This window comes from Empidonax traillii, unplaced genomic scaffold, assembly GCF_003031625.1.
Source record: "Empidonax traillii isolate 1590-97213 ecotype Southwest subspecies unplaced genomic scaffold, ASM303162v1 scaffold579:size954524, whole genome shotgun sequence".
Taxonomy (NCBI): domain Eukaryota; kingdom Metazoa; phylum Chordata; class Aves; order Passeriformes; family Tyrannidae; genus Empidonax; species Empidonax traillii.
The window spans coordinates 86,610-99,704 of record NW_020955772.1 but is presented as its reverse complement, the minus strand read 5'-3'; the positions used below and the strand labels follow the sequence as shown (position 1 = coordinate 99,704).

General features: G+C 55.9%; 1 protein-coding gene across 1 annotated transcript; it reads left to right on the top strand.

The window, feature by feature from the left end:
• The first annotated feature begins 1,828 nt into the window (after positions 1 to 1,828).
• Positions 1,829 to 12,954, top strand: LAD1 (ladinin 1). Its single transcript, XM_027898091.1, has 10 exons — positions 1,829 to 2,221; positions 5,591 to 5,731; positions 6,363 to 6,855; positions 7,279 to 7,422; positions 8,150 to 8,199; positions 9,149 to 9,221; positions 9,704 to 9,835; positions 10,199 to 10,288; positions 11,439 to 11,516; positions 11,862 to 12,954. The coding sequence occupies exons 1-10, from the start codon at positions 2,184 to 2,186 to the stop codon at positions 11,868 to 11,870; spliced, it is 1,248 nt and encodes a 415-aa protein (XP_027753892.1). The 5' UTR covers positions 1,829 to 2,183; the 3' UTR covers positions 11,871 to 12,954.
• The last annotated feature ends 141 nt before the right edge of the window (positions 12,955 to 13,095 follow it).

The following is a 13,095-nucleotide window of genomic DNA, read 5'->3' as shown; positions in this document are numbered from 1 at the left end:
GCTAATTCCTGTGCACTTGGCACAGCAGAGGTGAAGACTGGTGACACAGAAGTTCAGAAGGATCTGGCAGGACTTGGAGCTTGGGGATAAAATGGCAGAGGATGTTTGGAGGAGCATAAAGTGACACACAGAGGGAAAAATCCAACAGGGCTTCACAGATGAGACAGTGGGCTCTGGGCTGGCTCTTGCCTGCTTGGGATGGGTATCTTTGGTGGACGTGGAAACATCTGAGGAACATCAGGGAAAACATGAGCTCCACAGCAACAAAAATCCCTAACCACGGGAGATCAATGCTTGGTGCTGCTGAAACAGCTCAGCAGGACTCATCCAAGTTAAAGGAGGAGTTTTTCCAGCAGTGAGGAATAGACCTGGGGAACTTCTTGCTGAGGGATATTTTCTGTACTAACAATTTTCCTGGGTGTGAGTGAATCTGGGCAAATCCGTGGAGGAGAAACCCCCTGAGAAACCTCAAATAAAGAGTGAACTGCATTGAGCTCAGAAGGTTTCTGAGCTGAAAATAAAATCTGGGGGAGTGTCACCGAGGCTCATCCTCTGCCTAATCCCCAGACACTAAATGCCCATCTAGAATTGCTCCATCTTATTAATACAGGGAATCACAAACTGTGAGGTTTTATATTCCTTTGCTGGGGGTGTTCTTTCACTGCCACGTTCAGTCTAATCCTTTTGAAAATCCTGCTAAGTCCCGTGCTCCAGTGCTATCCTTTGGCAATGAGTTTTGCAAGCACAGTGCTTGCCATGCATTAATCAGAAAGGTTTATTGCTTTATAGTAGCTCAGTGATGCTCCTCTGCTAAATATAGTTGGTTAGCAATTAGCAGGATGCTTGCAAGGTCATTTAAGTAATTTTCTTTCCCCCCTTTATGCCACAACTCATGGAATTTTCTGTATGTATGAAAACACTTGAAAGAAAAGCAGGTGCTGCAAGAAGAAAGAAAGAAAGAAAGAAGAGAACGAGCCCTGCTCAGAGCGGAGGGCTCATTTGACAGGGTTATCTTTTAGAAATGGTATTTTAATCAGGAACCTTTGATTGAAATAGTTGCTCAGGCCACGGGCACGCCCCTGTGGGCTGGAGGCGTGCAGGGCAAGCCCGGCCTCACAACCAGTTCCTCGGGCTGGCAGAGAGAGGGATCTGTCCGGGTTTGGAGGCTGGAGTTGTACTCAGGGGGTCCTGCGTGACGTCTCCTACAGCAGTGGGAGCACAGGGTCCTGGCCATGCTGTGTGCTTGGGTTGGACCCCGGTACAAACCAGGCTGGGAGCTCCTCCTGTCACCCCAATAAGTCAATCCCCCCGCCCCCCATTGCCTTCACCCCTGCCCTTTGAAGGTGGTGTTACCCTGTGTAGGTGGGGGGGGACGGGGGTCTCAGGGCAAATCCAGAGGGGACGATGGGTTTGGTGGGCTGGGTCCAAGCAGGAGATGAGCCTGAGCACACAGCTCCTCTCTGGCATAGGGCTTCAGCGCCCAAAAACTGAATCCCCCAGTGCTTCAGCCCCTTCCTCCGAGACTTCGCGAGTGTCCTCTGCTGCGGGAGAGCTCGTAACAACGCAGAGGCCGTGACAGCTCGATCCAAGACATCTAGAAAGGGCTGGAAGGAGCAAGGGGGGGACCCTCCCATGCTCTTTGGAAAGCGCTGGGCTGCACCCAGCCGGAGGTGTTTTAATGACTGTTTTGGATCGCTGGGAGCCAGCCTCCTCCCACTCGGCCCAAGGTAATTCACCTCCTCCACCGGGGCTGGAGGAGTTGTTGACTGGTGGAGGGCGGCTGGTAGAACAGGTTCTCCGCAGGGAGTTGTCTCCGAAACCCTGGGAGACCTGGATGGATCGAGCCCCGAGCGCGGGTCCCTGCTCGGAGCCTGGCACGGCAGGAGGCGAGGAGGGAGCTGTTTTTGCGTGGCACTGCTGGGCAGGGCGTCTTTTCGCCCCGCGCCGCTGGTAGACAAATTACAGCCCTCGCCTGGGTCAAGGTAGATAAGGGACCATGTGATGCAGCGTGGTGTAAACTGGTGGCAGGCAGGGTAAAGGTGCACAGGGAAATAACCTTGCAGGGAGTTCCTCCCTCCTTCCTCGGGGGGCAGAGTCTCCAGGCAGCGCTGATCAAGCGGCACCTCGGCCTTGATGCCAGCTCAAGTTTTGGGGGCTCTCTGAAACACTCGCGGGAAGCAGGAATGTCTCTGAGCAGGAGGAATTGGTCCGATCTCTCCAGGTAGGTGCCGTGGTTTAAACGCTCAGCCCTTCCCACGGGTGGGAGGCAGGGGGAGAGGGTGGGCTGCTGCACGGCCAGCCGGACCAGGGGGCGTTGGGGAGGATGGGAAGAGGGGCAGCCACCCTGGGGGTGTTGTTTGAGGAGGTGTTGCCAGCCCCCACGCAGAGCTGGGGTTTCTTGTGGGTGGGCAAGATCAGAGGCATTTTTGTTTCTGCTGCCTGGGGAAGCTGAGCACTGCACAGGAAAATTACCCTGGAAATGCATTTTCAGCCCGTGTGGGATATACTTTGGGTCTGATTTGCCTTTCTTTGGGGCACGGTCTGGCTGGGCTCTGCCTCCAGGCTTGCTCTGGAGATGGCTGGGGTTTTCCACTCAGCCCATGCCCATACAGCCCCTGGGTGTGTGTCCTGGCTCTGCCCCTGCCCATCCGGTGCTGAGCAAGCCCTGATTCAGTCACTGAGCCATCCCTGCAGCCTTTCCTAAAGAGAGATTCTTGGCTCCACTGGGAGCCGGGGTGGGTGAGGCTCCTGGGCATCATGGGGTGAGTCAGGGGCTCACACGAAGCTGGGCATCACTCCTGACCTCCTGCAGACCCCAGGGCAGCGCTGCCGACCAAGTGCAGGTGGAGTGCTGGAGACTCAAACACAAAAACCTCCAGCAATTCAGAGAAGAAATCCTGGTTTAAGTCGATGTGATGGCTCTGAGACTTCATTGCAAACCCCGGTAGTTTGTGTGAGAAAGGGGAATCCCAACTGGTTTGGGTTGGAAGGGACCCAAAACTCATCTTGTTCCACCCTCTGCCGTGGGCAGGGACATCTTCCACTCTCCCAGGTTGCTCCAAGCCCCATCCAGCATGGCTTTGAGCACTTCCAGGGATGGGGCAGCCACATCTTTCTCTGTGCCAGGGCTTCACCATCCTCACTGTGAAAAACTTCCTTATGCCTAATTGAGACCCCCCTCCAGCTCACACCCTGCCCTTCCATGAGTGGGATGGATCCAGAGGGCATTCCAGCCCCATCCAAATCCACCTCCTCTGAGCCACGGACCTGCCCAGCCCCAGGCCCAGCAGGGTCCTGCACCCTGCGTGTTTCACAACCCAGCAGGCAGTTCCTGTGCTCTCATTAGATGAGGCAGCACTGAAACAGCAGAAATGTCAGAAATCCCTGCGCTAATGATTAACAGGACGGGACAAGGCAGGGACACTTGCCAAGCTTTTTACTCGTCTCTTTGAGGTTAAAAAAGGTAAGACGGTGAAAAATAAATCCCCCTTTGAAAAGAGGAGGGAAAGGATTGGCGAAGCAAATCCGCGGCCTAATGGGTGGATTTCTTAATTAGAAATAACGAGAAGCTGCATGTGGAGGTTACGTGCTGCCTCAGGAAGAGCCAAGGAGGGAAAGAGCCAAGGCAGGAAAATCCCATTTCCATTTTGAAGGAGCCTGTGTGCGTAAAAACAGAGAAGTAACTGGCTGTCACGTGGATTTCAACTGATGTTGGTGCTCTGTGCAGCCACTGCTTGAGGGACAGGAGTGCTGAGCAGAGGCACTGGCACGTGTGTGTGCCCATGTATGTACCTGCCAGCCTTTCCAGGTGGGAATGTGTGTGCAGGGATTGCTGCAGTGGGACAGCAGGCACGGCCGTGCTGCCTTCCCAGCCCCTCCGAGCTGGGCACTCAAGGTCAGGGTCAGCCCAGGGGGGTGAGCACGGAGGAGGTGATGCTCATCAGCTCCCCAAGGGCACATCCCAGCCTTTTCCCTCCCTCTCCCGATGTCAAGAGCAACATTAGGGACCACCTGGAGCCCCCTAGCAGTGGGTTGGATTGCTGTTGGGGTGTGCAGGGTGTTTGGGGGTGTAAGGGGTGATGGGGGCAGTGGGAGGGAAGGGCGTCACCCTCCCCCCAGCGTTACAGAGTCACAGAATCTGCTGAGTTGGAAGCGACCCCCAGGAATCCAAACCCTTAGCCCCGCTCAGGATCACCCCCAGGAGTCACACCCTGTCCCTGAGAGCATCGTCCAAGAGCTTCTTGAGCTCTGTCAGCCTTGGTGCTGCGACCCCTGCCCCGGGGAGCCTGCTCAGAGCCCAACCACCCTCTGGGGGAAGAACCTTTTTGCTGAGGCACAACCTAAACATGCCCTGACACAACTTCAGGCTGTTCCCATTGCCCTGTCCCCAGCCAGGACCTGCCTGTCCCTCCTTGCTCTCCGTTCCACTCCGCTGGCCCTGCTGCCATGAGCAGGAAGAACAGAAGCCACAAATGGTTGCGGGGGGTAATGTGGTTTAATTTATGACCCAGCTTTGATTACACAGTAACTCGTAACCACGCTGAGAGTCACCCTGTCCGCAGCGCCGCTTGCCCGGACCCGGCTGACTTTTACCTTCTTAAAAGTCAAATCCACGGAGCACCCCCAGCCTGGATGACACTGGAATGCCAGTGCCAGAGGTGGGGTGAGGTTCTGGGATGGACCCTGTGCAGAGGACCCTCTGCTCCAGCAGGCTGTTGGGGTGCTGGGAGCTCCCTGCATCTGTTTGAGACTGACTGAGATGCTGGAGGTGAATGAACGCTGTTGTGAAAAGCTCAATCCAGCCAATAAAAATATTTTCCAACACAGTTCATGCACAGGCACAGAAGGTGAGAAGGTTTAGCACAGAGAAAAGACAGGAAAGCTGGTGTTTTCCAGACAACGTTTTCTTCAGGGTGACATTCTATAAACCCACACACATTTGGCTTGTGCAATATAAAATGTTCAAAGACGATGATAAACCTTTTCTTTTTGGTACAGTCTGTGATTATAAACAATACCCAGTCCAGCCACATGCAGGGAGGAAGAGGAGTCCCTGCCAGCCCTGTCCACCAGGCACAGCATCTCAGCAGTTGCCTTCAGCACTTGTGCTTTTGCATCTGAGGCTTTTTGCTCTATAAAAATTAAATTGCCATCACCACAACTTGCTTTTGGGCTAAAATCTTCTGCCACTAGTGGTTATTACCCTTGCAGTTCGTGTGGTTGAGGTCTGTGTGGTGGCTCTAGGGTCCAGGTCTTGCTGAGTTACAGCTTCAATATCCTTCCTCTGGAAGGTTTGCTTAATGTAGGGATTCCTTTTCGATGAGTGCTCCCTCCAGCAGGAGGAACTGGGAGTTGTAAAATCGAGTGCTTGTGGTGGGAAATGCCTGCATGAGCTGGGTGGAGTGAGAGCACTTTGCTACACTTGGCTCTCGCCGGCCTCCCTGTCCTCCAGCCCCGTGCAGGGCAACTTCTGTCACCCCCCTGGGCCTTGCCCAGCGTGTTTCAGTTCCCTTTCTTGTGTGGCACCAGGGCTGCAGGCTCCCCGTGCAGGGCACAGCCTCACCACCTCCTTGTGTTTCATCCCAAACAGCCTGGCCAGGCAGAGGACCCTCGAGGATGAGGAAGAGCAGCAAAGAGAGCGCCGGCGAAGGCACCGGAACCTGCTGTCCTCCACATCGACGGATGAGGAGCCTCCCAGCCCTGGGAAAGACCCCAGTCCAACTTCCAGCAGGTGTGTGGGGGGTCCTGCTGGCGTCAGTCTCGCTCCTGATGCTGACAACTCACATCTTGCTGCCTTGTTTTTCTCAACCTGCTGCTGCAGTGGGTGGGAGTCTCTCCTGGATGAGGGTGGGCTGAGCTGTGGGGAGAGCTGGAGTCCTTTGGGCAGAAGGATGGGCTCCACAGGAGGACTGAAGAGGGGGGTATCTCTGGTGGCCAGTCTGGTGGATTGATTTCCCACCAACACTTCACGCTTAAACACGCTGGGATTTTTTCCCCAGTCCAGTGAAAAGCCGCTGACAACTCATCCATCAGCACACCCAGCACAGTGCCCTGAGCCCACACCTCCTTGGCACAGGACTGGGTGGATGCTGGTGTCCTGGGATGAGGCTGCAGAAATGCTTAATCTCTGACATAAAGAGAGAAAAAAAGACTTTTAATCCAATCTTATCCTCGGAGACCCAGGCTGGGGTGCTGGAGATGAGTGTGACTGCAAGACCTGGTCTGATTTGGGTACTCCGGGATGTTGGTGGGACTTTTGTGTCCCCCCCTCAGAGGCTTTTGCCTCCCTTACAGCATGAAAACCATCCCTCTGGCCCTGGGCTGCCGAGGTTTGGCTCCCAATTTTGTCTCTGTCTCTCTAGACCTCAGTCCCTGGTGAAACCAGCGTCTCCAGAGGACGGGGAAGAGCGGAAGCTCTCGGAGGAGCTGAAGACGCAACAAAGCAGACGGACAAGGTGCCCGCCACGTGTCTCTGAAAAACTGAAGCAGGAGAAAGAGCAGAAGGAGCCAGGGCTGGGAGAAGGCCACACGGAGGCAGGGACACAGGCAGGAGCGAGGCAGGAGAGCGTCTGGGCGGGAGAGCGAGATCAGGATGCAGCCAAGGGCAGAGGGGACCCACCAGGAGATCAGCACCCGGAGCCTGTCCCGGAGAGGAAGGTGGTGCTGAGGGGACGGCTCTGGGACAAAGAAGAACAAGGTGTGGGGACACCTCGGGGGGAGCAGAGGAAGGAGCTCCAGGTGCCGCCGGAGGTTGGGGGCTGCCGGCTCCGGGAGGTGAAGATCCTGACCAGGCAGGGAAGCCGCAGCACAGAAGAGAAAACAACCTCGGTGGTGACCTCACCTCTGGAGCAGCAGGTGAGCAGGAATGGACAAAGCACCAAGCCTTGGGGTGTGGGGTCCTGGGTGCTGGAAGGACAGCAGAGAGAGAGGGAGAGCCCAAAAGTACCAGGAGGGTAATAATGGGACCTGAGGGATTTTTGGGAAGGTTTTTTCTGAGAGCTGCAAACCACGAGGTGGTGGAAAGGGTCCCATCACCTCCTGCCCTCCCTCGCCTGCACTGTTCTGATCAACTTCTCCAGCAAGCCCCCACTGGCATCACGGGTTCACTGAAGAGGTGCTTGGGGCTTTGCATATCCAAGTGAGGCAGCCAAAGCTTGGAGGATTTAAATCTCAAAGTCCTGCCTCCAAACCAGTTCCCACCGGGGCTGTTCCCTGCACCTCTCAGCCTTCTCTCTGCAGACTCTGCAGGGGTGCATCTGATGTCTGCTTTTTCCTCAGCAGCCATCCAGGAATCCCTCAAAGCAGGTTATACAACTGTCTCCCACACAAGATGAACCTGCAGAAAAGCCAGACCCTTCTCCAACTCATGCCACCTACAGCAGCTCCATCAGACGAACCAGCCCAAGAACCGTCTCCTTTCGGGTAAGAGCTGAAGCAAGCGGCCAAAGAACCTCACTGAAGGAGTGGAGGACGGGAGGGAGGAAGGGAGGGTTGCTTTGGCCCCTGGATTATGTTGGCAGAGCCTGTTCCCAAAAGTGTGCTCAAAATCCACCCTTGGGCTGGGCACTACAGTTCTGCTTCAGTCTTCCCTTCAGTTCCCTCCTCTGTGTCTGACCAGAGGCCTGTGATGATGCAACGTGCCCACGTTCATATGCTTTGTGCTGACCAGGAAATTTATGGGAAGTGATGAGAAAACAGGGAGCTCGTTGTCCTGAGAATTTCCAGAGTCACGGGAATTACCATCCACTTTCCGGCCTTTCCAGTCTTATTTGAAAGCACGGGATAAAAATAGAATCCATCTCCTTACGACTCTGAGAATATATTCAATGTCAACCCTCCAAAAAAGGATCTGTGCAATAAAGTGGTTGGAGAGGCTGGGAAAACCAAGAAGTGTTGAGACCCTCCCTGCTGTGGATCAGGGCTGTCTGGCTGTGCTCAATTGACTTTCATGTGGTTTTATCGGGAATAAAACTGTTATCACTGCAAAGCATCTTTAGTCTGGGGAGCTTTGAGATAGGAGATAAGCTCTGGTGTGGGTGCAAATGGAGCTTGCTTGGAACTGGGGGGGAGATGGCAGAGATAGTTTGTCCCATGCTTGTCTCTGATAACCAAAGCTGGCTCCGGTATCTCCTCTCCTTGTGTCTTCCAGATCATCTCGAGAAAGCAGAAAGAAGAAAGCCAGAGCCCTCTCACAAGGAGGTCAGCACCTCTCTTCGTGTTACTTTGGTCTTGCTGGGCAGGAATTGTCCTCCTTTATTTTCCCAGGGGGGAGGAGGAGGTGGTGGGACGTGGGAGTTCGTGAGTGCCCTGGCACAGCTCTGCTGGACATTGGTCCCTGGGGTGCCTGGCTGAGCAGGCAGAGGACAGGACAATGTCCAGTGTGCAGCTTGCATCTGTACAAGATCACGGAATCACAGACTGGTTTAAGTTGGAAGGGACCTTAAAGATCTAGTTTCAACCCCCTGCCGTGGTAGGGACGTCTTCCACTAGCCCAGGTTTCTCCAGGTTCCCCCCAGCAAGGCCCTGCTGTGTCTTGGGTTCTGTATTTTCATGTGTCATTGCTCATGTCTGCACAGGAGTGGTTGTGTTGAGTGGTGCAGCACCACAACAGGGTCCCATCCATGGGGATATCAAAACATCCCCTGCAGGTCCATGAGAAACATGACCTGGCTTTGGTGGACAGACCAAGGCATCTTCCACATCCCCATGGGAAGGTTTGGCCAGGTGGTTTAAAAACTGGAGGAACCCAAGAGCTCAGATGTGAACACAGGGAGCTGACAGGACGCCCTCTCCTGAATGCAGGGCAGGGGAGTGGGTTTATGGACACCTGGGCTGGCTCCTGTGCTGTGGGCAAACCCAAGCTGGTGTCGGGGAGGATGCAGTTCAGAGCTGGCAGTGGTGAAGACAGGGCAAGGTGAGGAGCTCAGAGATGCATTTCAATGTACAGTGTGGCCCAAGTAAGACAGTGAGACCCAGAGATCTTGGCCACCAGCAGGGAATGAGCTGCTTGGGTTCACCTGGGAGATGGATGCAGGAGTGCCGGGGTGTGATGGGATCTTCTCCTGCTGAGTGCAGTCCCCCAGGACCACGAGCTGAGTCCAGGAGATCCCGAGGGGGCTGTGTTCAACTCTTCCCTCTTCTTCATCAGTGCGAGTCTGAGGATCCCAGGTAGCAGCAGCACCATTGGGGAGAAGCTGGAAAAGTACAACTCAGCTGTGCAGGTACCAAAACCACTGGGCATAGCCAGGCTGGGATGGGAGGGATGAGTGGGAAGAGGGAGAGAGGTGGCCTGTGGCCAGGTGAGGAGGGGAGGGACTGAGCTACACTGAACACCAGAGCTAATGGGGTTGAAGAAGATGGTCCCAAGCAGAAAAGGGGATTGGCCTCAGGGTTTTAGAAGCAGAGTGGTTTGAACTGAAAGAACCACAGAACGGTTTGAGTGGGAAGGGACCTTAAGGACCATCTCTTTCCAACACCCTGCCCTGGGCAGGGACACGTCCCACTAGACCAGGTTGCTTCTTGCCTTGGGAAGGGTCTGCACAGTCGTGCTGGGGGGAGGCAGTGGGGCAAGCCTGCGAGCTGGTGACGGGCGGGGAGGCAGCAGACCCCGAGGGGCTCAGGCTGTGAGCCAGAAGCAGGACGTTCCTTTTCACCCTCTGGGGAGCAGCACGGCCCCGCTGACGCCCCTCTCTCCTCCCCCCAGCGCTCGGAGGGTGTGAAATCCTCCGTGCCTGTCCAGAAGAGCCGCCTGCTGTCCTCGGAGGGGGTGGCCAGCAAGCGCAGCTTCTTCGAGGCCAGCGCTCCCAGCAAGGCGGAGCCTCTGGCCGTCAGGAAGGTAAGTAAGGAGAGCTGGCCCGAGCGAGCACCTCCCAGCACCGTCCTGCACCAGCTTTTTGGGCAAATCTTCCTCTTGGCATAAGCAGGGCACAGCCTGGCAGGCCGGGACGCAGTTCGGGGGGAGCTGGGTGCCTGTTGAGCGGTGCCAGGCGGGGCTGGGCTCGGGCACCGAAACTCCTCCGTCAGTGTGTGTGGGTTCCTGCCGATGTGCTGGCATTTGAGGAGCTGGGATGGAGCCAGCGTGTGGGCTGGGCTCTGCCTGTTGCAGCTTTGCTCAGCCTCCCCCGGGGACTGGCCTGGGTTGTGTTCGTGCGGTGGGAGAGCTGGTGCTGTAACCCCGGCGCCCCTTTCTGTGCCGCAGGACAACCTGAAGATTCCAGGATCGGTGACATCTCGCATTAATCTGTGGATCAGCCGGGCTCAGGAGCCTGCCAAGGAGGACAACAGCAAGGTACCAGCTTGTGCCAGCTCCTCGGGGGAGAGCCCTGAGGCCTGGCAGCCTGGCAGGACAAGGTCCTGCATCTGGGGTGGTGGGGCTTGAATGAAGGGTCGATGGAGCTTTGGCTGAACCCACTAAAGGGTTTGAGAGGAGTTCAGCCAGGTTTGGAGGTCTGAGTGCTGCAAGACCACAATGATGAGGTATCAAGGCTCTAATTGTTGCTGGTTGCCCTGGTCCCAAGCCCAAAATGCCTGAGACAGCGAATTCCAGCCTTTGGTGAGGTGAGGAGGGAGCAGGTGCCAGCTGGGTGTGCATCCCAGGACATGCAGGGGTACCTGACCCTGTCACCTGTGAGAGAGATCACCCCAGCATGATCCCATCTCTGCCAGTGTCTGGAGGACTAGCTCTGACCCAGGGGTCACTGGGAGTTGTCACTGAGAGGGTCACCGTGTGCTCAACCTTCTGCACTGGGCTCTGAGGGGCTTGGACACCTGTGTGTTCTCTGAGAGCTCTGATGCATGTGTGATCTGGGGTCATCTACACCCTCATGTGTATCCCAGTCCCCCAGAATAGGGTGTCTTGTAGCTGTGGGGGCTCAGTGCCCCAGATCATCACTTTGCCCCTGAGGCTGCTCCATGGACATGGATGCCCCAGAGACAGACAGGAGGGCCTCAGGGTGGTTTTACTGTTCTTGGAAAAGCTCAGCAAGTCCTGGGCAGGTATCACTGCTTGCAGCAATGAAGTGTTTGGCCACTGCTCATCGCAGAGTCTCCTGCAGCCACCAGGGTACAGGACCAGGAGGGGCAGCTCCAGCCCAGCCCCACAGCCAGGGAAGGCAAGCCTGGGCACCCCCAGTGCTGAGCTGCAGAGATCAGCTCTGCCCAAACGTGTCTGTGCAGGGTGGCTGTGCTGGCTCGGTGTCTGCCAGGAAAGGATTTGCTCCTGGGGTCACTCCTGGGCAAAGCTTGCAGCTCCTGGATCAGTTTTCCTGTAAAAACTCCTTTCTCTGGGCTGGAACTGCACTTGGTTTTGAGGGTCTACCAACCTCTCAGAGCTGGCTGGTTTTACCTGAACACTGTGTGCTTCGAGGTTTGGTTGAAGTCAGACCAGGGCAACACTGGAGAAAACCTTCCTGTGGCGCTTATGACTCTCCTGTTTGCAGGAAATCAGGAAAATCAACAGCCTGCCAAAGCGTGATGTCTGGATAAAGCAGCCTGGAGACACCCCTGGGGACACCAAGGTAGACACAGAACTGCTCTGGTGCATCCTCTGAGCCAGGGGCAGAGCCAGGCCCTGCCTGCTGATGCACCACCCATAGGGCAGGAATAAAACAGGCTGTGGGGGGAGAGGGAACATGAGGGTCATCAGGACCCCAGGACTTGGGGGTGTCAGCAGGAGGGGACAACTGGAGTCATCTATAAGGGTGAGAAGGAGTCTGGTCTGGGAGGAGAAGGGAAGTGGCATGTGGAAGGATATAGGGGATGCCTGCCTGCCCCATCCCCTCCCAGCTCCTGGTTAAAGCAGCTGCCTCTGAGGGTTTTGCAGCCCGAGGCTCAGCCTCACTGGTTCTCACTTTCTTTTCCAGCTGCAGTAATACCAGTTGTAATATCAGATGATCTGGGAAAAACTGATTTGCTCTGAAGAACAAAGCCCAGCCCTACCCAGCCGTCCAACAGCTCACTGCCATGAGCCCCCCTGTGCCACGTGGACCACCGGGGTCCTCTGCTTGTGGGATGGGAAGGAAGAAGGCTGGAGGAGTCTCCCTGTGCTCCCAGTCCTCACTCACTGCCTGTCTGGGGTTGTCCAGGCCTGGAGGCTCCTTGCAATGCTGAAGACAAACTCCTGTCTCGTTCTCCCACAACATTTTGGTGTTCTGCTCCTGATCTCTGCCTGTGCCCCATTGCTGCCCTTGCAAAGGGGATGAGCCCACGTTGTGTCCCTCGCAGATGGAAGATGCCAGTGGGGCAAGAAGCTGCCTGGCCAAGGGAGTTTCAGCTGCACATCCGTGGACGTGTCCATCCCTTCTGCCTGGCCCGTGTGGGGTGAGGTGGGGCAGGCAAATATCCACCCCCACCTCCCAGGATGTCACTGCCAGAGGGACCCAGCCAAAGGCAAATGGTGTTTGCAAAGTCACACAAGTGCTGGTGTGGCTCAGAGATGCCTCGTGGAAGAAGGGTGGCCCTGGTGGCCCTGGTGCTTCCCTCCAGCACTTCTGCAGCTGAACCAGAGACTTGTCCTTCTCCCTGCCCCTACAAGCAGTGACCCCTCTCATTTAGTGATACAGGGAGGGTGGGCTGGCCCTGGCCATGGCCATGGCCCTGTTTTGGGGGTTGCAGGGAGCTGAGCACCCTGTGCTGGGCCCCATTTCCCTCTCACCCTTCCCCCTGAGTTGTGCAGGCCCTGATCCTGCTCTGGGAGCCCACCCAGTAGGGATTCTGGATGCTCTCTCAAGGCTGGCTTTAGGGTGCCATGGGCAAAGGGCTCAAATCCTTGTGCTGGGGCCATTCTATGGGCTTGGGCTGTGCCTTGAGCATCCGCTGTGGTGACAGATTTGGTGTGGGACTCTGCTGCTGCCCCTGGATCTGAGCTTGCTTGTTGGGCTTTGGAAAGGACTCGGTTTCCTCTGTGCCTTTTTTTTTTTTTTTTTTTTTCTAATAAAAGTTGCTCTTTCTAAAACACTCCAGGTCACCTGTACTCCTGGGCTGGGCTGGAGAACTGTTCACTTCCCTTTTTCCTGGCACGGGGAAAATAGGGAAAAACCTGAAACGAGAGGGTAAAAGCAGCCTGAGAGTCTTCCCTTCTCATTAGAGCATCTCGAG

Excerpts from the sequence above, each read along its gene's own strand:
- LAD1 (XM_027898091.1), top strand. The coding sequence starts at position 2,184 with ATGTCTCTGAGCAGGAGGAATTGGTCCGATCTCTCCAG. Across the intron at positions 5,732-6,362 it reads CCCAGTCCAACTTCCAGCAG|ACCTCAGTCCCTGGTGAAAC; the intron begins GTGTGTGGGGGG and ends CTGTCTCTCTAG. Across the intron at positions 9,836-10,198 it reads AGCCTCTGGCCGTCAGGAAG|GACAACCTGAAGATTCCAGG; the intron begins GTAAGTAAGGAG and ends TCTGTGCCGCAG.